This window comes from Syngnathus floridae, chromosome 2 (genome assembly GCF_059516105.1).
Source record: "Syngnathus floridae isolate MCC-2025c chromosome 2, RoL_Sflo_1.0, whole genome shotgun sequence".
Lineage (NCBI taxonomy): Eukaryota > Metazoa > Chordata > Actinopteri > Syngnathiformes > Syngnathidae > Syngnathus > Syngnathus floridae.
In genome coordinates, this window is record NC_142414.1 from 10821482 (window position 1) to 10846206 (window position 24725).

General features: G+C 40.1%; 1 protein-coding gene and 1 long non-coding RNA gene across 2 annotated transcripts; one reads left to right on the plus strand and one right to left on the minus strand.

Moving 5' to 3' along the window:
* Positions 1-659: 659 nt before the first annotated feature.
* rnd3a (Rho family GTPase 3a) lies at positions 660-10492 on the plus strand. The gene is made up of 5 exons (XM_088368604.1): positions 660-954; positions 1151-1238; positions 7131-7240; positions 8175-8309; positions 8386-10492. Exons 1-5 carry the CDS (start codon positions 805-807, stop codon positions 8632-8634), a joined length of 732 nt encoding a protein of 243 aa, XP_088224730.1. The 5' UTR covers positions 660-804; the 3' UTR covers positions 8635-10492.
* An 8371-nt stretch (positions 10493-18863) lies between these two features.
* Positions 18864-24189, minus strand: LOC148401706 (uncharacterized). The gene is made up of 4 exons (XR_015857104.1): positions 24150-24189; positions 23805-23896; positions 22487-22735; positions 18864-19434 (listed from the first exon to the last, which is right to left on the minus strand). It is a non-coding gene; the product is annotated as an uncharacterized LOC148401706 (long non-coding RNA).
* Between the last annotated feature and the right edge of the window lie 536 nt (positions 24190-24725).

Consider the following 24725-nt stretch of genomic DNA (forward strand, 5'->3'; position numbering starts at 1 on the left):
CCATCCATCCATCCATCCATCCATCCATCCATCCATCCATCCATCCATCCATCCATCCATCCATCCATCCATCCATCCATCCATCCATCCATCCATCCATCCATCCAATTAAACGATGACCGACAGATAAAAGCAAGTGGCCTGCTGTGCAATGTGTGGAATACTTCTCAATAAAAATTCTAGCCAGAAATCTCCCAGCAACTTGGCAATCAAGAATTATTAACTATTAAGAAACGGTATTATCCATTGCACTTATTATACTGCAGCGACATGGAACTACGTGAACCGACACTGGTGCAATGTTTCTGCAGTAGTAAAGCCACAGTTACAGTAAATTTCTGTATGAAAGACACTCAAAGAAGTACACTAAAATAAAAAATAATAAATTAAAAAATATATAATCATTTAAAACACAGACACACTGAAACAAAAAAAGGCCTCTCTGTCGAGTTGGATCTGTCTACATTTTTTTTTACATACAACCAGGAGGGGACGCCATAACGGCAGACAAGACTGCAGCCAGTTGCGTGTGGCTTGGCTGTGCGAAGGGGATCACGGAAAAGGCCGGAGCTGGATCACTGGATCGCTGGATCCACGCGAGGGGGCGTGGAGGTGAGGGGAAGCGCCACTCATCATTGGTTACCGTCGCCCTATAAGAGCGAGAGGGAGAGGTTTCCACCGGCTTGGAGCAGGCGCAGACAACTCGTGTAGTCTGTCAGCAAGGCGCTGTCAAGCATCCACACGCAACAAACGTCGGACTCTTTTTAGCTTTTAAATCACAGTCACTCTCCCCGGTGGGAATCAATGAAGGAAAGACGCTCGTGTCAGAAACTCTCCGTGAAATCCGCCATGGATCCTAGTCCGAGTGTCAAGTGTAAGATCGTGGTGGTAGGAGACAGCCAGTGTGGGAAGACAGCGCTGCTTCACGTGTTCGCCAAGGACTGTTTCCCTGAGGTAAGAACATTTAGCGGCATGCATGATGTGAATTCAAGAGCACAAATAAACCTTGGATGCTCCAGTAACGATGACCGTGCACAAATTCTATGATGCGTGGATGTACAATCCATGGGATGAGAGATTTAGGGCGTGCATGCGTGCAGTGATGCGGCGATTCTCTTCCTAATATTGCACTGCGTTTTGCTCCCATCAGAGTTATGTCCCCACTGTGTTTGAGAACTACACGGCCAGCTTTGAAATCGACACACAGAGGATTGAACTCAGCCTGTGGGACACCTCAGGTAACAAGGCCACATTTGCATGCGCACGTCTCTGCTTCATGAATATGCTTCAACTCTTTCTCTCTGACCCCTAACCCTTTCAAAACACATTTTTCTAAGAGGACATAAGAAATAATGAAGTTATTTGATTTATTTTTGGTGTCAAATTATGATGCTTTGATTGGGAGTCACCTTAGTTTTGGGGTGGAGGGCCTATTGTTCCCCTTACTGTGATCACCACTGAACGCCCCTTGTTCCTCCTTTTGAAATTAAAAAAAAAAAAAAAAAGCAATAAACACATTTATAGCTTTGATTCTTTTTTGAGGAATGTCTTGTGTTATGTCATACATGACTGTGGTTTTGCGCTACATGAAAGGCGCATCATTTCTGAAACTGCTTTGCACTATGAATAGACTATGTTCCCCTGATGCGTCCCAACATGTAGCCTGGATAAAATATTTACATTTTTCTATTAATCCTTGATAAGAATATGAACCGTTTCATCTGACTTCTAAAGTCTAAGTTTGCAAACAAAAAGGCACAATGATCATCTGGATAACACACTTTTGGAACTGTGCCTAGTTTTGAGAAAAGTGAAGTCTTGCAACATATGTACTGCCTCTTCACCCCCGCCCTGATTCTCTTATTTTGTAGAGTTTACGATCAGGCGCCAAATGAGCTGAAGTATCCTGTGTATGCGTGTGTTTGTGTTGGGGGGTGTAAACAACACATCTCACATCCATCAATGTCCGAGCAGTGAAAAGCGCAGCAGTCAGTCCGTCAGGCGCAAGTGCAGCATATGTTGCATGTATGTGTATTGAAGGGGGGGGACAAGGATTCTGAAAATGGGCATGGGTGGGGCCAAGCAGACAGCCAGCTGTTGTTCTTCTCAGGTTTGGAATTCCTCAGAGGTGTTGCAGTAACTTTTTTTAGACCTCCAAATATTCAATCTGCCTTAGCAAGACTGCAAACAAAGGTGAATCCCTGTAAGACTTATTTCTTGGAGGGAAATAGGAGAAGAAACATCTGTTAAATATTGATAGCATTTGAAATTCCTTCACGCCCACTGTTTGTGTGACTTGGGAAAGGCGAAGAAAAGGAAAGGAAAGGAAAAAAGAAAGCATGTTTTGTAGCTCTGTGTTGGCCAGTCGCCCGGAGCCATTTTTCCTTTCTCTAACTTTCATAGAACTATGTTTGCATCTTTCAGTGTGTTTGAGGAGGTGTTTCCTTTGACTTTGTGAGATGTCAACCTGACCCCACCTCATATTAAACACCCACCCAAGCTCACAGACACTTGCTGATAGAGAGCCACCCAATCGATCCATTATGAGCTATGTCCTAACATGCACTCAAACAAAGGGCTTAGATAAAGACCAAAGCACACAAATGGAGTCAAACACAATCTCTGATCCCCCACCCCCTTTCTGGAAAACACCTACACACATATGGTGGTTGTAGGGAGTCTTTGTTGTGTCCTGATGGGCAACCTAATAAGCGGTGTGTGTTTAACGATGGAGGACTAGATAGGACTAATTCGGGTCATTAAAGCGGAAGTCAACCCCCAAAACCTTCTTTGTCATAAAATGTTCTGTGAAGCCCAACTGGTCTAAACACGACATTGTGATTGTTTTGTTTGTGGAATACTAATTAAATAGTCAAAATCCACCTGTTTTTACAGTGACCATTTTGCTACTTGCTGTCGACTGAAAATGACCTCACAGTCGCCACAGGTCACAACCAATCACAGCTCACCAGTTCTTTTTTAAGCTGAGTTATGATTGGTTGAGAACTGGCAACTGTGATGGTATTTTCAAGTGGCAAAATGATGAATAAACAGGTGAATATTGCTGCTTAACTCATTCTTTAAGCACAATACTAATCAAAATGCTGTGTTTAGACTAGTAGGGGTACATTCAACATATTCTTGTAAAGAAAATTTGGGGTTGACTTCCCCTTTAAGGCAGACCCCTGAGAGAAGGAACTGCCTTCCATTTTGCCCATGAGGCCTTCATTCCAGTGAGCACTATTTATTTTAAATTGAGTGAACACCTGCAGTCTGAGCCCAGGTCAAAGTAGGACCGAGATCAGCCTCCCGCATCGTGACAAGTATTTCCGGGAATGTGCTCCCTTCCCCTCTCTGCAAGCCATTGTTGCATCGGATCGCATTTCAGGACTCGAATTGGAGCTGCGTGTCTGGCATTCCTCAGACTAAAGGTTTCGCCAACCCCTGGACAAAGAAGCCTATTGTGTCCACAGGTCGGGATCCTTAGCAGGGTGAAATTGAAGTGGCGTGGTTGGCTAGTCCGACGAAGACAAATTGAATCATGGATGAATTAGTCAATTGGCAGTAGAAGCCAGCGTGCACAAATTGAAAGGCAATGCCCTCGGCCTCACCTTGTTGCATGCAGTATTATGGGAAAGCTATTTTACATCAAACACGAACTTCAATTGTGGTTTCTATCTGGATAAATAGTTTGTCTCCATTTTATTTCAATCATATACGATTTTTTTTCCCACATTTCTTGACTGTTTCTATAAAGGTAGTCATGCCCAACCCTCCACAAAAATAGACATATTTAGTTTGATCATGTTCAGTGATTCCAAAATGTGCATGTTTTCCGATACCAGTATTCAGACTGAAATTACTCATCAAATTCACACATTGTTAAGATGCCTTTCTGTATTTACTTTGAAAGAAGGTGACGCAGACTTCTAGGAAACATCTTTCATCACAAATAGCCTTAGTAGTATTGCTGCATCCTTATATTGGGATTAACAATAGCATAAAAAACAATTGCATGGACCTTTGGTCTCAGTTGAGTGAGTGATTATATGTACTGTACAAGTTTCGTAAGGCTAGAACATACTTATCTCTTTTTCCACAGATGGTGCAACACCTGTGCATACACACACACACACACACACACACACACACACACACACACACACAATACGTCCCTCCGCTCAAGCTCGGCTATGACAGCTATGCATTTAATCAACAGGTCATTTCATACCTCTGCTGAGGCTAACTTGCATGCAGCACACGCAAGGCAGTGTTGTCGACGAGTTTACAGTCAGTATGATGGATTGCATTCCAAACTACTATCGGAGCACCACAAGGTTTGAGGTTAACATGGCGATTGTCATTGCAGTTGCTGTGAAGAGAAACAGGCTCGAGTGTGAAAGCTGGTGTGAAAAAAAAAGGTTGAGGGCAGGGGTAGGGGTGAAGGCGGTCCAACTTTTTTCTCGTTTACACTTCTGGTCTGATGTCTTCCAACGTACACACATAGTGTGCGTTTCTTTTCACCGGTTTACTAAAAGCACTTTTTTTGCAGAACTGTCTCTGGCCCTTTCAGTCACGGGGTCTTGTAATTCCAATGATTGGTTCCAGCAACTGAAGTGCTGAGAAAAAAAAAAGGAAATGTGTGATGCGGTTGCTTTTGAACGTGACAGCCATGAAAGATGGGGAAAAGATTCCTGTGGTTAATCCCAAATTCTTTCTTGATGTGAAGGGACGATAATGTCTGCTGCTAAGAGTTTAATAATGAAACCTATAAAAACCTTGAACAAACCACATGGGAAAACGAAACGGAGCATTTTCGACATAAGAATGTGTTTTGTATAGTTCGGGGCATGACACTGACCATGTCATACTTTCACTTTCAAATTAGTTATGGCCAAACCAAAGCAACTTTTGCACCCAGCAGCACAGTTCAAGTCTGCTCATTTGTGTTATATGTATTTCTTTTTCTGGAGTTATTTCTGTTTTCAAAATGGAGTCATAGTTTACCAAAACCAGTCCTCTGTACCTTGGCCTACAACACCCTGTGGTGAAAACATCAACCAGATCAGTTGAATGTTTTATACTGTACTGTGGTGAGCTCAACTGGAGCCCTTAGTGGAAATGTTTTCATAGAATCGGCCCCCCTGGATCAACATTTGGAAGCAGTAACATTGTGGAACGCAGGGCTGCAACCGGAGCGCAACGCGGCTGAATCCCTCAAATATCACACCCCATAATATTTCAATGTAAACGGGCATTTATCCACTTCTTTAACATGCTGCCAAGATGGCCTCCTACACCACAGAAAGATCCATCACTGGGCATATTTTTAACACTGGTTAAAAAAATAAGTTCTACAGACAGCATTTATAATGCACTGTTTGGAAAAAATCCAGTTTTCCATCCGGCAATGTAATTCTTCAGCAGAGCAAGAATTTTTTTTTTTAGACAAAGTGAGGAAAGATTTTTTTTTATTATTTTCATTGTGGCAGACCCAGCGTGTGGCCATATAGTTTGTTTAGACATTGTTTATGCTAAAACTCTTGTGTGATGCACAATACGGGGTACTCGATCTTTGTACTTATCACTGTCGTGTCAAAAGTGAAACATTTTTGATTATTTTACACCCTGGCTGTCACTATCGAAATTTTTCAGAATCGGTTATTCTACCGATTCATTGGATGCAATCGTATGTCTTAGTATATTTAAAAATATTTTGTCCATTTACAGTTTATTAACTAATTATTTTTGTTTTTTTGCAATTTGTAGTGATTAAAATAAAAACTGAATAACAGTTAGGCAACATCACACAAGCAAAAGCAGATGTTTACAAGTGTCTTGATTTGATTAAATACAAATTATCAACAAAGGATGAGAGAAATCATTGAATTATTACATTTTTTAATTAAAAGATGTCTCTGAACGATAACGTGAAAAATGATGCGATCCATTTGATAATTGAATTGTTTTTGCTTAATTTGGACACTTCTGTTTTCCATCCGCAAAGGATGGATGACAAGCTCTATTTCACATGCTCCCTCAAGTAACTCTGGTTCTCCCGATGGGTGACTGGGTTCAAGTATTCATCAGCCAGTGTCACTGTTTTATTTCACCTGAAAGGAAGCACGAGTTGTTTGAATGGTGCCCCTCCCCCTCCATTGTTGCCCACCAAGACTGTTTGAATCAAGAGAGTCTAATATGTGTGTGACTTTGTGTGCATTCCTGGCTGCTCACTGTTTGGAAACGGACCTCCCAGGGGAGACTTAAATTCCCCATAACAAAATTCCCCAGATTTTTTGCAGCCAATTGTGTGTGGTCGGCCATAACTTGTCATGTGAGCTTGACTCACCTTGACATTACACAACCCCCACCCCTCCCCCCAACACTTCCTGATCATGATGTCTGTTGGGGCGAAAGGGCGTCTCCGTCGCATATGGCTTCAATTTGAGGTGGGAGTAGTTCCTTCACTCTGAGGTTCTATTTTTCTGCAGGTTTTTTTTTTCCCTGAGAAAGATCTTGTAATGGTCAGCACATTTTTTTGTGTTATTTGTTTTGCTCTCTCAGTTGCTATGGATTATGTCATGCAATCAATTGAAGTACATTCCTTTCTATGGTTATCATTGTTTTTTAGAGATCCGGAATGGGCTCCTCCCTTAAATAAGGAGGACTTCACACTATTCCTGTCTGATCCCGGCTGATTTAGTTTTTTCTTTCCCGATGACACTAGATCCCAGATTGGCTGATCCCAAAATAGCTTCTGCAGTAAACTAATTACGAAACACGTCTTTGCCTTAGTTTGCTCCCGTTCTTCATTCTGTTTGTATGTACTATCAATTAAGCTTGCTCACTCGAAGAAATCTGCCAGATCAATGGTTTTCTAATATTTTCAATGTTCTCTCTAGAACATTTGACCAAAATGCTCAAATGAATCAATTCACAAACCGACTTGGACAGGTTTGAGAAATATCGTACGACTATGACGATACTCAAATTTCCCCAGCAGCAATGATAAGGTGGTTTGTGTCTGTTTGTTTGATTGATTGCATTCTCACTTGAGCAGCCATCGACTCTCCCACCCGAAAAGAGCGAATCATGTCTTTATCTCATCTCTTCTTTTCTCTTTCGTTCAGGTTCTCCATATTACGACAATGTGAGGCCTCTTTCGTATCCAGACTCGGATGCAGTGCTCATCTGCTTTGACATCAGTCGCCCCGAAACGCTAGACAGCGTTCTGAAGAAGGTCAGTTGTCTTTGATTAAATTGTCTTTTGTGTGTGTCAACAATGCAGGCTTTGGTTGTGTTTGATCTGCTGGCAAGAAGCCTGTCTGGATCAAAAGTCTGAAGTCAGTCAAGATGTCATGTGGAACTCGGTTACTTAGCTGAAAGAAGGAAGTGACACAATTCCACTGATGTGATATGGAAGTGTGGAGCTGCTGTGGTTTTTATCTGCTGATTGTGAATGTTCTGGCTGACGTCCACATGTTATGGTGTAAATCACATTGATCATCAGACTGGTGGAATATCTGCTTCTCAGAAACAGGATTACTCAAGAAATGCTAAGGGTATTTCCACGAAATAAAAACCTGCTTCTATTTGTGTTATACTTGTTTGTTGTTGCACTTCTGTAAAGGTTACAGTACGGAGTTTTTGCTGCGAAGCACTGAACAATGTTCTGTAAGATTTTGTTTCTGTATTTAGTTTTTCCTTAGCGTGTGCCAGACTTGGAAAGGAGGGGGGATTTTAAACGCTTCCAAAGTAAAAATCTAAAAATATCCAGTTGGGCAGAAGCAACTTTTGTAAAATGTGTAGAACGTGTCTGCCACAGTAGTCAGTCAACGTATCAGGTAGGGTTATTGTGCAACACGATTTCACGTTTCTATTCGATGAACTTGATCCACTGACCGAGTCACCTGAGAGGAGGATATGGCCGAAGCCCGAAGAGACTGTCCATCCATCACAGAGCGTCTATTGTTGGCAGGAAGGAAACGTGGAGATTATTTGTAGCTCCACCTCCACTCCAGGGTTCAAAGCCCTTGGGGCTAGAGGAAGTTGCAGTGTTGACCTTTGCACCTCATAATCCAGCGAGAAATCAACCTTTCCCTCGTAGAACCAGCAGACATTTCTTATATTCCCCCATCAACTCCTTAACTGAGACTTTGTGTGTTTCTTTGCAGTGGAAGGGGGAGATACTGGAATTTTGTCCCAACACAAAGATGCTGTTGGTTGGCTGCAAGTCAGACTTACGCACTGACCTGAACACGCTCGTCGAGCTCTCGAACCACCGGCAGACCCCCGTGTCTTATGACCAGGTATGCTCAAGTTTCCTTCCTTTTATGATGGAAGCTCAGAACCCGCCCCTATCGATCATTGACTTTGCCTCCACAGGGCTCCAACATGGCCAAGCAGATCTCTGCGCCATACATCGAGTGCTCATCTCAGCAATCGGAGAACAGCGTACGGGACATTTTCCACGTGGCCACGCTGGCCTGCATCAACAAAAATGGCAAAAATGTCAAGCGCAGCAAGACCGCCCGTGCCAGCAAGAGGACTTCCCACATGCCTGGTAGACCCGACCTGACAGCTGTAGCCTCAGACCTCCGCAAGGACAAGGCCAGAAGTTGCTCTGTCATGTGACTGAGGGGGAAGAGCCTGACGGGATTGGGGACTGAACATGGAGCAGCCAGGAAGAAGCTACAGGGAACGCTTCTTTCCCGCATGGGAACGACCTGTTTTGTGTCTGGAAAGTCAATGCATCTACAAGTTTATGGAATACACCGCACCAATGACGAGTCAAAGTCCGGCTGTCGAGGAAGCTATCTATCAGCGTGCCACCAGCTGGGGAAGTTGGTTATATCCTGCTTCCTGCGGGAGAACAAAGCTGAGGCAGGTCACGCCCACAAGAACTAAGTTGGAAAAGTGATGTCATAGGAACCCTCATAAGAACATGTGACATGTGGGTGTATGGGTGGGTCGCAACAAAAAGGGGCAAAGAGGTGCTGATGTGGTTGATGCTGAGTTTCAGAGTAACACATTGTCCGTCAAGTCATGGCAGCCCTGCACAACAAAGCTGCTGTTTGTCCCGTCTGCGATATGTTGTAAAATGTGAAGTCCTTGGTGATGAACTTTGCCATGATTGGTTGTTCTGGAAATTGCATGTCTGCACTAGGGTTGGGTGTTTGAAGTTCGGTTAAATGAAGAGTCAATTTGTCATCAATTTCCGATAGATTTATTTAATATTCATTTTAGATGACAAAATTAAATGCAAAAGTAAGCATGTTTCCATATCTTCTGTAATTGGAATTATGATAGTCCAACAATCCTCAAAACAACTAAACATTTAACAAAGTAGACCGCTCGTTAAGGTTGTGAGCTAATCACTATTCTTTGAGAAGTTTGAGCATGTCAATATGTGATAGCAAATCTCCCAAGGTACCAAAGATGAGGGGCTGCTGCAGCCAATAGGGTCCATTCATCATTCCTTCTTCTGTACACCAATCTATGGTGTCAGCAGATATTTATGATAAGCTCTTTGTTAGTCCTGTACCAAACGTTGTGTTTACTTTTTTTTTTTAGATTTCCTTTGGCAGCCTATTTGACAGCTAACTAGCTAACTTTGTGAAATCCAAGCCTCAATTGCTACAAGAGGTTGCAACAATTTATGCTACCTTGGAAAGTTACGACAAAATATGCAATGATTCGGTGAGAACAGGTGGTGTTGCATTTATTCATGATGTGTGTCGTACCTGGAGCCATAAAACGAAGACTGACGACAATTGTCAGTGATCGCCAACCCGATTTTGTGATAAATAAAATTTAGCTTGTAAGTCTCGATCAAGAAGGTGTTTTATCGTTGTTGTTGTTTGTTACTATACTAATTATTAACATCGAAAATGTTATTTGCGTTGGCCATCCAAAGTGGCGTCTTTCACAGTAGGCTCCGTCTCATTTGTAGGCCAAATGGTTGCTAGCTTTGCCAACTAATTACCCCTTGAATTTTCCATGTGCTACTAGCAAATGGTGTATTTTAAGATTATAATCAATGTACTAAGTCATCAAGCATCGACCTTTCACCTCCAGGAGAGAGCAGCTATTGCTAATGTTGCCTTAATGTACAGTGCTGTTAACATCTTAGTTTGGTTGTTAGTCAAGGTTACACAACTAAGAAAGATTTGTTCTTGTCTTTCTTTGCACCAAAAGACACCTTCTTTTATCGTGCGTCATCAGGGTCTACACTAAAAAAATGTCCATGTGCTGACGGCCAGTGTTGGAGCAATGCAATTTAACTGTTTTGAAAAAAAAACACAGGCAATGACGCACTTGTAACATAAGTTTGAAAATGTCCCAGTGCTGTGACCCAAAACTTTCATGTCGTCTTCTGCCTGCGTGTGTTTTCATGTTTTCTCTAATGCTGATGACACCTTGACAATGTTGTTGCCACAGTATTTATTGAATTGTATATTTTCCTTTTAAAATAAATGAAAATTAAATTAAACTTTAAAGTGTGGTTGTTGGCTCTGTACACAACATTCTTTAGGTTCATTGCATTTTTTTTTTTCTTTATTCAAAAACACCTGTCTTTCATTTGGAGCAAACAGGATGTAGGAGAATACAATTAACTGTGAAAACAAACCTGCATGTGCTTAGGGAAAAAGGCTGTGTAGTGAATTTTTGGAATGTTAAATCACTTTCTTCAAAGTCAACATGACCTTTGACCCATTTGCTCACTAAACCATTTGTACAACACAGGACTAACACTATTTTGGATTGAGTGGAAATGTGTGTTTCTACGCGACAGAGCACAGTTGAAACTTTTCCACCACTGCAGTAAGTTTCCTCCAGGCTAATATTGTTGGACCATGCGGATTTTTCATTATTCTGTCTCTGTGCACTTGCACAGTTGATATGAAATAAAACAAGGGGGGGTGGAAAGTATTTAGACAATGATACGATTATTTAAATCTTATGTTAGGATGCCAAATGTTTTTTTTCTTAGTCCACAGAAAGGCCTTTGGCAAGTCTTCACTTCAGCCACTCTTACTTGATGCTTGTTTGACTCTTTTTGCCTTCACATTTGTTTTATATGAATGATTATTGCATAGATGAGTGGTTCTTAGAAAGTGTGGTCAAATGCTAACTCACAAATACCAGGCTGCACACCAATTGTTTTTTTAAATTATTTATTTTCCTTATTTAAGTTTTTTTTTTTTTGCATGGGGGACTAACCTGATTTTTCGTGGAAATTGTATGTTTGAGGGTTAGAGACACGGGCATTATTTTCATTTATCCTGGGTCTTATACTGCCCAAATACTACAATGTGAGTCGGGATAGTAATTTTTATGCTGATTTAGAATGACATGCAGTATAAACATAGGACTTCAATAATACAAAAATGAAGTGACTGGAAAAAAAAATACAACATATGAGAATTTGAACTTAATATTGATGTTATATATTATTTACAAATATTAGTTTTGGTGTTTTGCTTCAAACCCTTTGTTGTTGGAAAGTGTGTCCTACATAATATATATGCATTGAGAACTCGTACATGTTTTTTTGTCCATATTTAAAATGACATTTATGTGACCGTCCTCAGAATACCTGGTGAAAAATAACAGTCAACCACAGGTGTGTGAATGTTGCACATCATGTAAGTTTCCTCAATCTTGTCTTAACCAAATTGAAATGCTGCAAATTGGCAGGACTAGAAGACATCCATTCAAACAGTAATATTTTATTGTGGGAGTAGAACCAGTTCATTGAGAATCAGCTCATGGCAAAGCCGTCTGTTCGCTTCAGTTCTCAGCTTCATCCTTTATTCTCATTGTTGTGTCTCTATTTTACAGCTGTGCATGACTGATTGCATGATGCGTGAGGAGGAGATGGGGTGAGGAGGCGGGGGATGACAACACACCACCAGTTTAGGCCTATTGATCCAAGCATTCCATCCCAGCTGCTCCTGAAGGAAAATAACATAATGGGATGGGGGATGTGTGCCGATGTGAAAGCAGTGACCTCAACAGCTCACTTGAGTTCCCTATCACACTTTGGCTGTTTAATGGCAGCTCTCCATCACAGTGATGGATGCTCATTGTGGTGTCACTTGTAACACATAGGCTCATCTAAACTCATTAATTTCTCAATCAGTACGGATGAGTAGCTTGTTCAATTCCACCAAAATGGTGAAAAATAGTCTTGTCTAGAAGCAGCCTGCAGCTGATAGGTGAAGGGATGCGTCTTATAACAAAAGCTAATTCGCATTTAATTGGTAGGAAATGTAAAGGCATCTTACAGGAGAGGAACATGCTGTATGTCATTAACTTAAATCATGTACTGCGAGCCCTAATTTGAAAAAAAAATTACACTTGGGGTTGTGTGAAAATTAAAACAAGGTTAAGAGTGATTTCATTGTATTCAATCTGACTGTATTTGAAAATATTTGTATGATGACCCTGGGACAGGTTTCTATATCCATTATTGCACATCAGATAATGTTTTCTTATTATTTGTATTTCATTATTTCTATTTCCATTAATACCGGTATGTTGAAATCCTGCTTCTTCTGCCTCATTGTAAGGAATGCAGGGTTCACTTTGAACACTTAAGTATGCTTCCTAAGCCAATAAAGTTTTTTTTTTACAGACTCCGTGATGAAAGCTAGTCTGTATATTGCATGATGCGTGCCTGGCACCTCAGGCAGTGCCACTCACGCCATGTGATGTCTGTCTGTCTAGTTAACACCTGACCTCCACCGACCACCTCCTCCTCATGCCCTCATTGGAAGCAGCTGCACATCACAAGACCTCAATCCTGCACATTTGCAACCAGGATTCTGGTCTATTTGTTTTGTGAACACACTAAACGTAGACCTACTTAAGTGGCTTTTTGTGCCAGCGCAGCCCACCCGAGGGTGGTTTTAAGACCAGATTTGTGCTCATGTGCTCCGCTTTGGCCAGATTCCTCACTTATTGCAGTATCTGGGTCAGGCGAGGAGTCATTAGGACCTTGTTACAAAACGCAGGATGAATGATAGCAGTCACTAGATTCCCAACCACTTGAAAGAAAAAAGACAGATATATCTGTCAAAACAGGTTAGGGCATCATTCAATGTTTAACTAAAATTCCCCACAAATATGAACATCTTAATCTATTTGACATTGACTATTCTAATCAAATGTGGCTCCAAGTCCTTAATTTGGTAAATTTTTTGTTTGCTCATCACCTACAGTCAATGAATGTATCCAATGGTGAAAAACAAAAACAGCAAATGGCTATCAACAATGAATTGCACACAAACAGTTCCATTTTACAGGAACCTGCCTACTCGTCCCATTTGGATATTTAAATACAGGAAAACCTGCCTGTGCTGCACGTTTAAGAGTCAAAACTAAAAAGTTAAACTGACGTCATTGGAATTTTCTAACCGATAGAAGAAAAGAAACATTTGTGGCTCTTGTCTTAGCCTGTCACATTTTTGAGGTTATACTCAGGGTGGAGTAAGTTTGGGATGTTCTACATATTGCAAAACTAGCTCATGGGGTTTTGATGACGGAGGGGGAAGTCAGGGCAGGAGGCTTAAAGGGCCAGTGAACTGTCTATTTTCTGCCACCAGCTAACACAACATGCACGTGTTTAATATAAATCTTAACATTTGCTTTGTTTTGTTAATGTAAGAAGATACTGACAAAAAAACTCCACCTGATGCAATCGTGGAAAGTTTCTCATGCATATTTGTCTGCCCCGTTTTCCCCCCACCTGACAAACTCCTACTTCTCAGGCCTCATGTATGTGGTGAGATCACTGCCTGAAAGTGTCAGCTTACAGCGTAGGGGGGAACTCTGCATGCATTCCGTCTTATTAATGTAGTTTTATTTTTTGCTGCACAGCTCTTGGTCAAGTTGGAGTAATTCAGATATTCTTAGATTTGGATTGCAAGTTTAACAACAATCCCAACCTCGGATTGGGAACCAATAAACTACAAATTAAAATGTGTTACACTTTACTGGTTGTATTCCAACAAATTCATTAAAAGTTCATTTTAAAACGGGACAGGAAATAAGAAACCGTATTTCCTGCCCCGCCTTTGTGGTGATGCTTAAATAAACTGCACCTGTGCAATCATGACAATAGGTTCATGTGATCAGGGAAAAAGAAAACATTTCCTGTTACAGGGGGGAAAAAGGTCTGAGCCAAATTGTGCACATTAACCTCATCATCCAGCATGTGCAAGTCTACACTTGTATCTTTCCCTGATTGCAAAATCAATTCACAATGTACACTACAATTTATTGAAATCTGCCATCATCTTCTCATGATTCCTTACCTTCAGGTAAGGCAACTTTATTTTTATAGGACATTTAAACACATTTATAAACAATACATTTAAAGATGTATAAAAGCAAAGGAAAGAGTGAAGTTGATTATAAATATGTTTAAAAAAAACTATTTCAGTTTGCGTGTATGGATAAAATTCAACTAGTCCACCTGGAGCATAACTAAAGCAAAAAGTTGGCAGATGTTCCTTGTGTGGATGGGAAGATTTTTTTTAATCTGGTGGTGTTTTAGTTTTGAATTGTTTCAAACAATATCAACATTCCAAGCTGCGTACGATGTATGAAACGGAGTGGAAGGGGCTTAAAATGTTTCTGTCGCTTTTGCAATGCTTCTTTAATATCTGGTATCGCGGTCACTTGTTTTAACTTAAGTTCTGCCTTCAAATGCAGGGTAAGTGGTCAGGAATTGTGGAATAATGTGTTTGCTGTGGCAAGCTGAATTGAAGTGCACCATTTGTGGCTTAAACAATCCCCATTCCAATTCAAAGGCCTTCCCCATCAGGCACCACTCAGTGCAATTTCCTTCCAGAAATGCGAGAGCAGAAAAAGCAGGCCTCTCGCGCTTATTTTGATTAGCACCAATCAGCTTAAGATGTCAAGCCAACCACCCGTAGCCATCAGGAAACACACCCTAACACCCCTTCCCCCTCCGTCTCGCTCCTCTCCCGGAGTGTTGCTGAATCCCTGCTGTGCATTTTGTTTTGCCTGAACGCTGGCTCCATTTCATCTCATGTTGTGAGGAGACTTCTCATGGCTGTCTTTCTGCTTGTTTTCCTCCAATGAGCCCGCCAGTCTTCTTAAGAAGTCATTAGAAATCCACCATGGGAAATCAAGTCCCTCCAATCCCGAGCCCACTTTACAGTAAAGCGGGCCTCTTCTCTTTCTTTAAACTTCAAACCGAGCTGCTCGACAGCCAAAAGCAATTAGGCCCATAGGGGAGGTCATGGAGGACTCTGGGTCCTACAAGGTGGGGCCCCAAAAAAGTGAAAGTCAATTAAATTGAGGAGGAATGGTTGCTCTGCTATCGCTCTACACATTTCAAAGGGAGCACACAGGATTGTTCGAACCATCTGGAACGTTGCAGGATAACAAGGCTAAAATTCCCGACGGGTATTCCTGAACATCTTGTCTCATCCCATTGGGAAGCGGCTGAAAGATCGTTTGTAGGTCACACTTTAGATTTTACCTAACGGAAACAGAAAATAGAGTGTAAAAGCCATCCAGCCAAAAATCTCGCAGCTGCAAAATAATTCAAAATCCCTTTAGGCCATGAATAAGAAATGTGTGTGATTACGGACTTAATATGTAGTCATGCTCCAGAAACTCCGCTCGTTTCTTCCAGCAGCAATGTGGGCTCAGCACAGCCAATGCTTGTCTGATGGGGAACATTCTGCAGAAGATAATATTATTTCAAATGGACATATGATATTAAATTCACTTCTAATTCTTACTAATAGTCTCATCTCTGGAGTGCCTACCTACTCATTAAGTGAGAAATTCCACAAGAAAGTAACTCTTCTATGTGCTGCATATATATAAAAAAATATGTCAGTTGTTTTGTTTACAATACATCTACACTTTGAGCTATTTATACAATAACTTATTGATCATGTTCTACCTGCCAGTTTACTACAGCAGTGATGACAGAGGTGTGGTGGCCACAGGGAATTTTGAGAAAATGCATTTCGGCTCAAGGTGGTCACTTCACTTTGAGAATTGGAGAGTAATGCTCATTGCTGGGCACAAAGTTTTCCAATCATGTAGTTGCTTGGCCCCACTTGTGAAAAGCACTAAAAGCCTTTAAAAGCACATATCTACATTTAAATATTGATAGATTCATCTTAAAAACTGGACTTAAATCTCACATCCTTCTCCTTCTGTCACTTTATGGCCTCAGGCTGTCACTCACATAGGCGAGCCTCAAATGAAAAAAAATGTCAGGATATGGAATATTGGGTTGTGTCAGTTTCGCTCAACATCCTGGATGGTCTCGTTCTAAAATAGATCTGATTAAGTACCTTGTCATCAGCTGAGAGTTTCACTGCATCTCTCTTGTCTTCTATTATTCATTATAGAGTATCCTTTGTAAATATTAAAAAAAATCCAAAACATAATATTGTTAAAAAGTTCTATGAAACAACTAAACGCATATTCATATTCCTTTAAACAGCCATCCATCTGTATCTAAAAGGGTTTGTTATATAATTTCTCTTTTTTTCCTTGATAGAGGACTTCAAATTGTTGTACTATTGAGGAAAGGTAAGGCAACTTTATTTATATAGCACAATTCATATACAAGGTGCTTCAAATAATTAAAAGCATTAACAAGCAAAAGCAAGAACAAAACACCCAATCATGTTCTTGTTTGCTTTACATATATAAAAAAAAAGGGGTATCAAATATGATGTTCACTTTTTATATCCATAGTGCTTCAGTAAATCACTAGTGTCTCTTTCAATCACTCAAACTTCATATCGTCAAATAAATTCCAATTAATTAGTGGGAGATTTTGCACAACACAGAGGCTTCTCTCTTGTGGCTGACTGGAAGTGTAATCACATGACATAAAAATAATTGTTTTTGCTATAGTCTGATATAGAAGTTATTGGACTCTAATATCATAATGATATATTTTTTCTATAAACCTAAATCAGGATAAGCATGAGCATCACCTTGGTTTTTCTTTTATATCACCATGTTTTTATATCTTCCAAGATATGACTCTGCCTTTTTTTTTTTTGTAGGTTTTACAAAGTAGGTGCCCACTGGGAATGGTAAAGTAGTAAAACGGGCAGACACAGAAGCAACAGCTTGACTCCACAAAACATGACAAGCGAGTTGTTGAGGCACCGTTTTGACAAATCTGAGACAATTGTTCCACACCAGTGGAGACCCAGATCTGTCACATCTATGTTGCTATTTTTTTGGAGAACACTTATATTTTCAAATTTCATGGCAGCAGCATTGCCCTCTTATGGCTGAGCAGTTTTTCTCTGCGCAAAAATTCCTTGTCAGGTTGGGTAAGCATGACATTCTCATCCTCGCTCACGAGCACTCAAACCAGGGGCGCCTCGGGAAATTTCTCATAGAAGTGGCCAGATGGGGACACATAAATTGTTAGGGTGGCACACGAATACTAAAAGACATTTTTATGGGTTGTCTAACAGAGGGGGCGGGCTTTGGTGTCTTGTGTTATAATTTCAGGGCACACAATGAAAAAAAATCACCCGAAAAGCTTTTCTTAAGAAAGACTACTAGTACATATAATAAGATTTCAAGAAGGGGTAATTATTTCTTCACAAATTCATTACAGTTTGAACTTTGTTGGCTTGTACATGAAAATTTCAAAATAAATATAGTGATGTTACATTGACTGTCAGTAGTTGGCATTTATTTTGCATTAGCTATTGCCAGTTATTTGTTACACCTAATGTAGAAAAACTTTACTCTCTTGGACGATAGAGACACCAAGTGGATTACTTGTGTGAGTGCGTGTTACTGGATTTTAGTTATTACCGCTTTTCTGAATGGCTTTCGAGCGATGCTTCTTTTCAGCAGTTGTTGTTACTGAAACAGGCTCACAGTATCCTCCCGTCGTTCCAAAAATAAACCAGCAACACAACATGGCAGTATAATCCAAGTGAATCAAAAAATGAACCCCAAAAAAATGACGAGCTCACTTCACAAGCCAGAAATTCAAACAGATGGGTCGTTGAGGTCACAATTCGACCGTGACTGGAAGATGTTCAAAGCATAGAGCAAAATCCATCCAGTGCTAAATTAATGTGGGTTAATCCGAGAAACCATAAATTGTGACATGGGTATTATAGTTTTTAAAATAACAGTAACATTTGTAAAAATCGTGTCCCTCCCACTTTAATGTTCCGAATGCTTACATGCGGACAGACTAACAGTAAACATTTGGAGTTCTACAACCATTTGTTTTATTGTGTAATGTAAAAATAAGTTCTGAAAGTATATTTATTGTAAACAAAACAACTAGTTTGAAATTGACATTTGGTATGAAAAGCACAACTAACGCGAATGCAATCTATTCCGCCCAGTGCTGTGAGGTGTACAGCAAATTTTCAGGGGTCGCCATGGCCACCCTTGGCCATTCCCTAGTGACGCCCCTGACTCAAATACAGTATTACATACGGTTCTGAATTTAGACATTGGTTCCAGCCTTCATGTGTAGAGTGTGCAGGCTTTGTGGGTTTCTTACGCCCAGTATTTTCATTGGAGTCAATATTATGTGAAATGTCGTGACCAAATAGTGACTTTAAGATTTTTTTTGATATATTCCAGTCCACTCTGTCAGTAAAATAATTAAAGATGCTTTCTGCTGTAATGTTTTGACATCTTAGTTTTGCAGAGAACCCGATACATGTTACTTGAAGCGTACCCTACATTTTACACCATTTACAGTATAAAAGCTTTCAAAATTCAAGATTCAAGATTCAAGAGTTTTTTATTTGCCATGTTTGAGCGTGCCAAACAAGGAATTTGACTTCGGTAAATCACAGCCTCTGTTCAACATTTAGATGACTAACAACAACACTCAGGACATGTGAAGAACGAAAGATATTCTCAAACACCCCCTGATCTTAAACTGATCTTAAACTCCCAAGAGGGCAAGGAAAAACTCAAAACTCCAGCTAGGGGAAATGAGAAACCTTGAGAAGAGACCACAGATGGGAGGGTCCCTCTTCTAGGATGACCAGGCTGCCATGGATGCAGAGAGGACACATAGTACAAACAGTGTAGACAAAAAAGGTGTGGAAAGCGGGATGTTATTGCACAGTAATGACACTGAGACTCTAAGAGTGGTGTGAGTCCTAGTCACTGCATGAGTGTAATCCAGCAGCAATTGTCAGAAATACTCAACTCTTTCTGTATTCTGGCAGACAAGCAGCGTTTTGCGCCTTGCCAAAGGATAAATGACCGGGCGTCATGATGTGACCCATAAACACGATGACTAGTGTGGCTGCATGTGGGCAGGTGTTGTCGCCATGCTGGTTGTTAGAGGCAAAATGATGACAGGCTGCCCCAAGGAGCGATGCTGCTGATACATGTGGACAGGATTGTCACTGCTGTCGCTCCCTGTGAACATTTGTAGAAAGAAAACAGTAAACCCTTCTTTTGACATTCAGCATAGTAATGGCTATTTTCATTGATGTTTTAGTTATTTTTTTAATTGTGTTGCATGATGACCTTGAGTTCCCTGTAATGTGCCAATAAATAAAATGAATTATCATTATTACATGTAGAGATAAGAAAAAAATGACTACATATATCAATGCATCATCATAATTATCTAAAAAGAATGGGCCAACAATTGATTTTCAGATTTCAGATTATTGTTTGTGGAAGGAAAAGAATCGCAATCTTAAAATCACATTTTTACATGAATATTTGGACTGCCAAAAAAAACATTAATTCATTTTATACAGTATATAATGCAATCAATATGATTTTTAGTGGATGAAACATCAGGATTAATATGACCATGGTAAATTACAGATATTTTTATCAGACAACTGGAAAGGTGCAGCTGAGGCCTTGGGCTACTGTTTCAGCAGTGCTGTATGTCACAACAGTGTCATCTCACAATGACACACATGTAGCTGACGTGTGAAATATGGCTTTGTGAGACCTCATTAAGCAGCAATAGGTGTCACCGCTCATCACAACAGTGTCACTTGTGTGCAGTTGTAGCCTGAAGCTATTTCGTGAGGAATAGTATGAGGTGCTGCTGAGAAAGCTTATCATGTTGGCAGAGGTCGGAAGTAATGACGTACAGGACATTTCTTACTCTTCTTAAGTCATGTGATAGAAGATGCACACTGATAATAAAACGAAACATGCAGCGAGAGACCGAGGTCAGTTATCTTGGGCAAAGTCAGAAAAAAAGCCACAGGGTAACGAAGTGCAGCTCAACAGCAAGCTGCCTGCAAGCATGTGATGATTCACCTCCATCTGTCAGACGCCTTAAGTTGTATTTTTTTTCTATTTATGTTCAGCGGAAAAGTGCAAGGCAGCAGGGAAGATACACAAGCAGAGGTTTAGTACAATATGTTTGAATGGTGCTACGTCTCCCTTGTTGCCGCGAGCAGGGGACAAAGAAAAGCACTCTCGCTGGAATCAAAGTGCTTACCCGTCGAAGCAAATGCATCCACGAGGGAACTGGTTCGTGTTTTTCCCATTACCGGAAGATACGACAAGTGCTGATGGTGGAGCTTTTGGCCAAGTCTCTTTTTGTCACAAGCAATCCAGATGTTATTCCTGATTTCATGCTTTTTCTCTACCTCTCATTGTCATCAGTGTTTTGGGTGAGCTGAGGGCTTCACCGGGTGACCTTGAGCGATACACTATACTATATATTTATATATATTATATATATATATATATATTTATTTAGTTATTATCATTATTATTATTATTTATTTATTTATTTATATATTTATTTTTTACTCTTTAATAACAAGTGTCATTCTAAAATTGGAGGACAAATTAGGCAACCTTTGTGAAAATTGGAGCCTTTATTTTGTAAGTCACTTTAGAGATGGGAGGTGGGGAATTCTCTTCTGGAATGTTTATGACCATTTGAAAATCCTACCAAAGTCATTAAATACTGTAAATGACATGTTCTCTCAAGAATGTGTATGGAGCCTTGGAAACATGCTGAACCTGCGATTGCAACCGTCCCTCCATCCTTTTAAAAAGACAACTGTCACCAGGCTTGACAATGTGCTGTGCAAGCTAGTTTACCTCCGGGTTATGCAGGCTGTCACTGTGGTGAACTCTAAAATAGTGTATTTGTCATTGCTTATGTGCCCCATGTTTTGAGAAATGTTGTTACGTTTGGTAAATGCAGAGGCCACCAGTGGAAGCGACACTGCTTTCAAGCTTCTCTGACCTTGAGGGAACATCTTTGCTTTAGTGTTTATCTCCTGATCGCATCACAAGGAGAGTGTTCTGCAGCTGTCCATCAAATTGCAAGGGCTGCTGTAGTATCGACAATACTGACATTCATTCATCTGGCTTTTCTTCTAAAATATCTCAATTTTATACACGATTCTTCGTGCAATTCAGCTATAACGTATATTTTGAAAATTTCCCTGCAGGTGAAGATGCAGAGTTAAAATGCACAAGGCTGCAGGGTTGGGGGAAGATTCAAGTGGATAAACCTATTGATTAGACAGAAAGCAGAATGGGAACTATTGATTGAGTAAAGAGCCCTTTTTGTTTACCTCCATTGTTGAATAAATTTGTTAGACTGCTAGCCAATGTAAGCTTAATGCCACAGTTGCTCTAAATTACCAGTTTTTAATTACTGTGACAAAATCATTTTACCTTATGTAAGCCTAGGGTATCTTCTTATTAAATTTAGGTGTAAAATGGTGAATTGAGTTTGAAATTCCTCATTTCTTTGCAAATCGTTTTCATGTATAAATTTGTTTTTGTTTGTTTGTTTGTTTATTTAATTTTATAACATGTGATTGAGTGATGAACTAAAACACCAACAATTAAAGGCTTTCTACCTGATGACCCTGAACAGGATAAGTGGAACAGAAAATAGATCGATGGAAATGTCTTTCCAGATACACAATAGGCTATGTATGGACAAAAGAGGTTGGACAGTAGTTCTAAGTAAAATGGTAGACAGAACACCGTGAATTGCCCTTTTTTGTGCAATGAAAAATAAAAATAAAATTTGAAAGAAAATAATCATCTTTTAAATTATTGACCCCAATGACAAAAAATCTTATTAGAAGGGTCATTTGAACAAGGGTGTGTTGACATTTGTACAAGGGTGTGTGGACTTTTTATATCTACTGAATAAAATCGTTCAGACTTTCTACAATATGTAAAGATGGTGAAATATGATTTTGGGGGGGTAATGCTGTATGAAGTGTTTTTTTTTTTTCTTTTTCTTACTTGGCTAAATGTATCCAATGTGAGACAGAGTAGATTTTTGCATAGAAGCTGTTTTGTAAAGGATGCCCAATCAAGTCAAAATAGTTCAAGTGACCTTATCCATGATGATTTCCGCCGTGTAGTACATTAGTAATTTTGGAATGTGAGTCTAGTCCATTATGAATGAGTGAATGAACACGAGGCATACTCTGCACCAAAAAAAAAATAGATTTACCATGAAAAGAACGCGGACCAGCATCACTATACATGCCAGTGTATAGTGATGCCATACACTGGCATTTGGTGATGTTCTTGCCACCTGTCATGACAAACAGCTGCAGGGTGCGCAAAAGAGCACACGGACTGCTGATGTTAACGTGACCAGATAAGAGATAATGCTTGAAATTAGGTCGTTGCTCGTCCGGGTAGTTGCTCCTGTCTGATGGTGAGCGGTCAGCTCCTCTCACCTTGGCTTGCGGCACAGCTGCTGTAAACACAAAAGGACTCACAGCCTTTGCTCATTCTCTTTGTGTGAGGTGAGCCGCTTCAGTCGATGTTAATTAACACTGGCTCGTGACTTTAAGGTTAAAGTGGGGGTTATAGTGCAGGTGCAAGTGCCAAATTCCAGATTAACAAGAGCTTCCTAAAACTCAAATTCCACTTAAATAACTGTACAAGCAAGATCTTTCAGCTCTTTCTCGGCTTTGTTATTTTTCAATTAACAGTAAGATTTTAGATGCTAGTTACTAATGCGCCAAATTAAACATAGAGAATAAAAGGTCAAACGTGTGTGTTTTGTTGTGTTCTTGCATGTTCTGTCTCTATAATGCAACCATTGGCCATCTGATTATTGTACTCATAGGTGTTGTTGCCCCTCAGCGTGGTATCATGCTGGTGTGTTTAAGCCAAGCATGAGGAGCTGAATCAGCCTCGAGGGCCTGTTGCACTATGACTCTCCATTTTGGAGCATCTCCAGCTGTCTGGTAACATTACCACGTTCTCCTGTGTAATTACACTCGTCTTTTTTTTTTTCTTCAGGCTCATTTCTAATTGTTTTACCTCCTTGGTGCTGTGCAGGGATGTTTCATGTACGAACTTTATTGGTCTATTGAACCATCGCACACCCCTCACATTGCGTTAGCACTTGAGTGTGCAATAGGGCAGTGTATTAGAGAGTAACTGCGAAGATAATGTAATTAAAATTATTGGCGTATTGGTTCTTTTACTAAAATGTCAACAGACTTTGATGTGTGTGGAACAAATGGACCGCTTTGATTGCCCAACAACATGCCTGACCTAAATTAACGTAGCAAAGGACTACTTCAGCTGCCTAAAAATATAACTATATCTAAAAAAACAACAAGACTTTCTATACAACGTGCTTTCGGGGTTAACGCAATTCCCAAATTCTGGACCCCAAAGTCCGCGTAAAATCGAGATTTAGGTGTTGCTACTTTCCCCGTCAACCCTGTAATCCAACCAGATAGTGGCAGAGAAACAAAGCATCACTTTTGCTCACTCATACATACATAATTGTAGATATTGTCACATACTCAATGTCTAGTGGAAGTACTTGAGAGTGGAAGATTGTTCATACAAATGTTTCTTGCAGCCTTCAGCTTTTCCTGTGATGTGATTATCCTCACTGCAAGGTGACATGTCAGCAGGAAGGAGAGATTTGGAAGCAGGCAATAAGAGAGGAGAAAATCTTTAATACCATAAAATGTGACCTATGTGTGGTTACATGCAGCAGAAATTAAGACTAAATTATTATTAAGTGATAATAATAATCGCATACTCTATGGCTTGAATTTGCGATTGGAGATATCAAACAGGTTTAACGTTTTGTCACTTTCAGCCTTGACCATTTTCAGATGAGTGGAAAAGATTAAACTTACCCACATCACAGGATAAACCTCCAGATAATAAAGATGATAACACTCCCTAATGTCAATTATTTCTCTTTGATTCTTTTATGTCTCATATCCACACACAGACGTTATTTCTTTTTGATGTCTTGTACCAATAGGAACGCTCAAGTCCGCTTCACCAATACATAAATATGGCCAGAGTTTCGACTCGCTGTGATCGTGACTTTACTTTTATTATTTCAAAAATACTATTACGATGTCAGAGAGCAATCCTATTACCAAATGTGTGTACCCCACTGTACTGAAAAAAGTGACTTATAGTTCAGGGAGGCTTTATTTTTAAGTACTCACTGTTCCTTTTTTAATTCTTGAGGTTGAATCGACCCAAAGTCAGCGATATGCTCAGCTTCAGAAAACATTTGAGCCATGATTGGTTGTGACTCAAGACCTGTCGACAGCACATGTCAAAATGGCCCCCTCCATGAGATGGATAAAAACAAGTGGATTTTGTCACTTAAATCACATTCCATAAATGCAATATTAACCAGAACTGTGTTTCGACTAGTTTGGCTGCAGAGACGATACTAGTACAATGAAAATTTG

Excerpts from the sequence above, each read along its gene's own strand:
- rnd3a (XM_088368604.1), top strand. The coding sequence starts at position 805 with ATGAAGGAAAGACGCTCGTGTCAGAAACTCTCCGTGAAATCCGCCATG. Across the intron at positions 1,239-7,130 it reads CAGCCTGTGGGACACCTCAG|GTTCTCCATATTACGACAAT; the intron begins GTAACAAGGCCA and ends TCTTTCGTTCAG. Across the intron at positions 7,241-8,174 it reads TAGACAGCGTTCTGAAGAAG|TGGAAGGGGGAGATACTGGA; the intron begins GTCAGTTGTCTT and ends GTTTCTTTGCAG.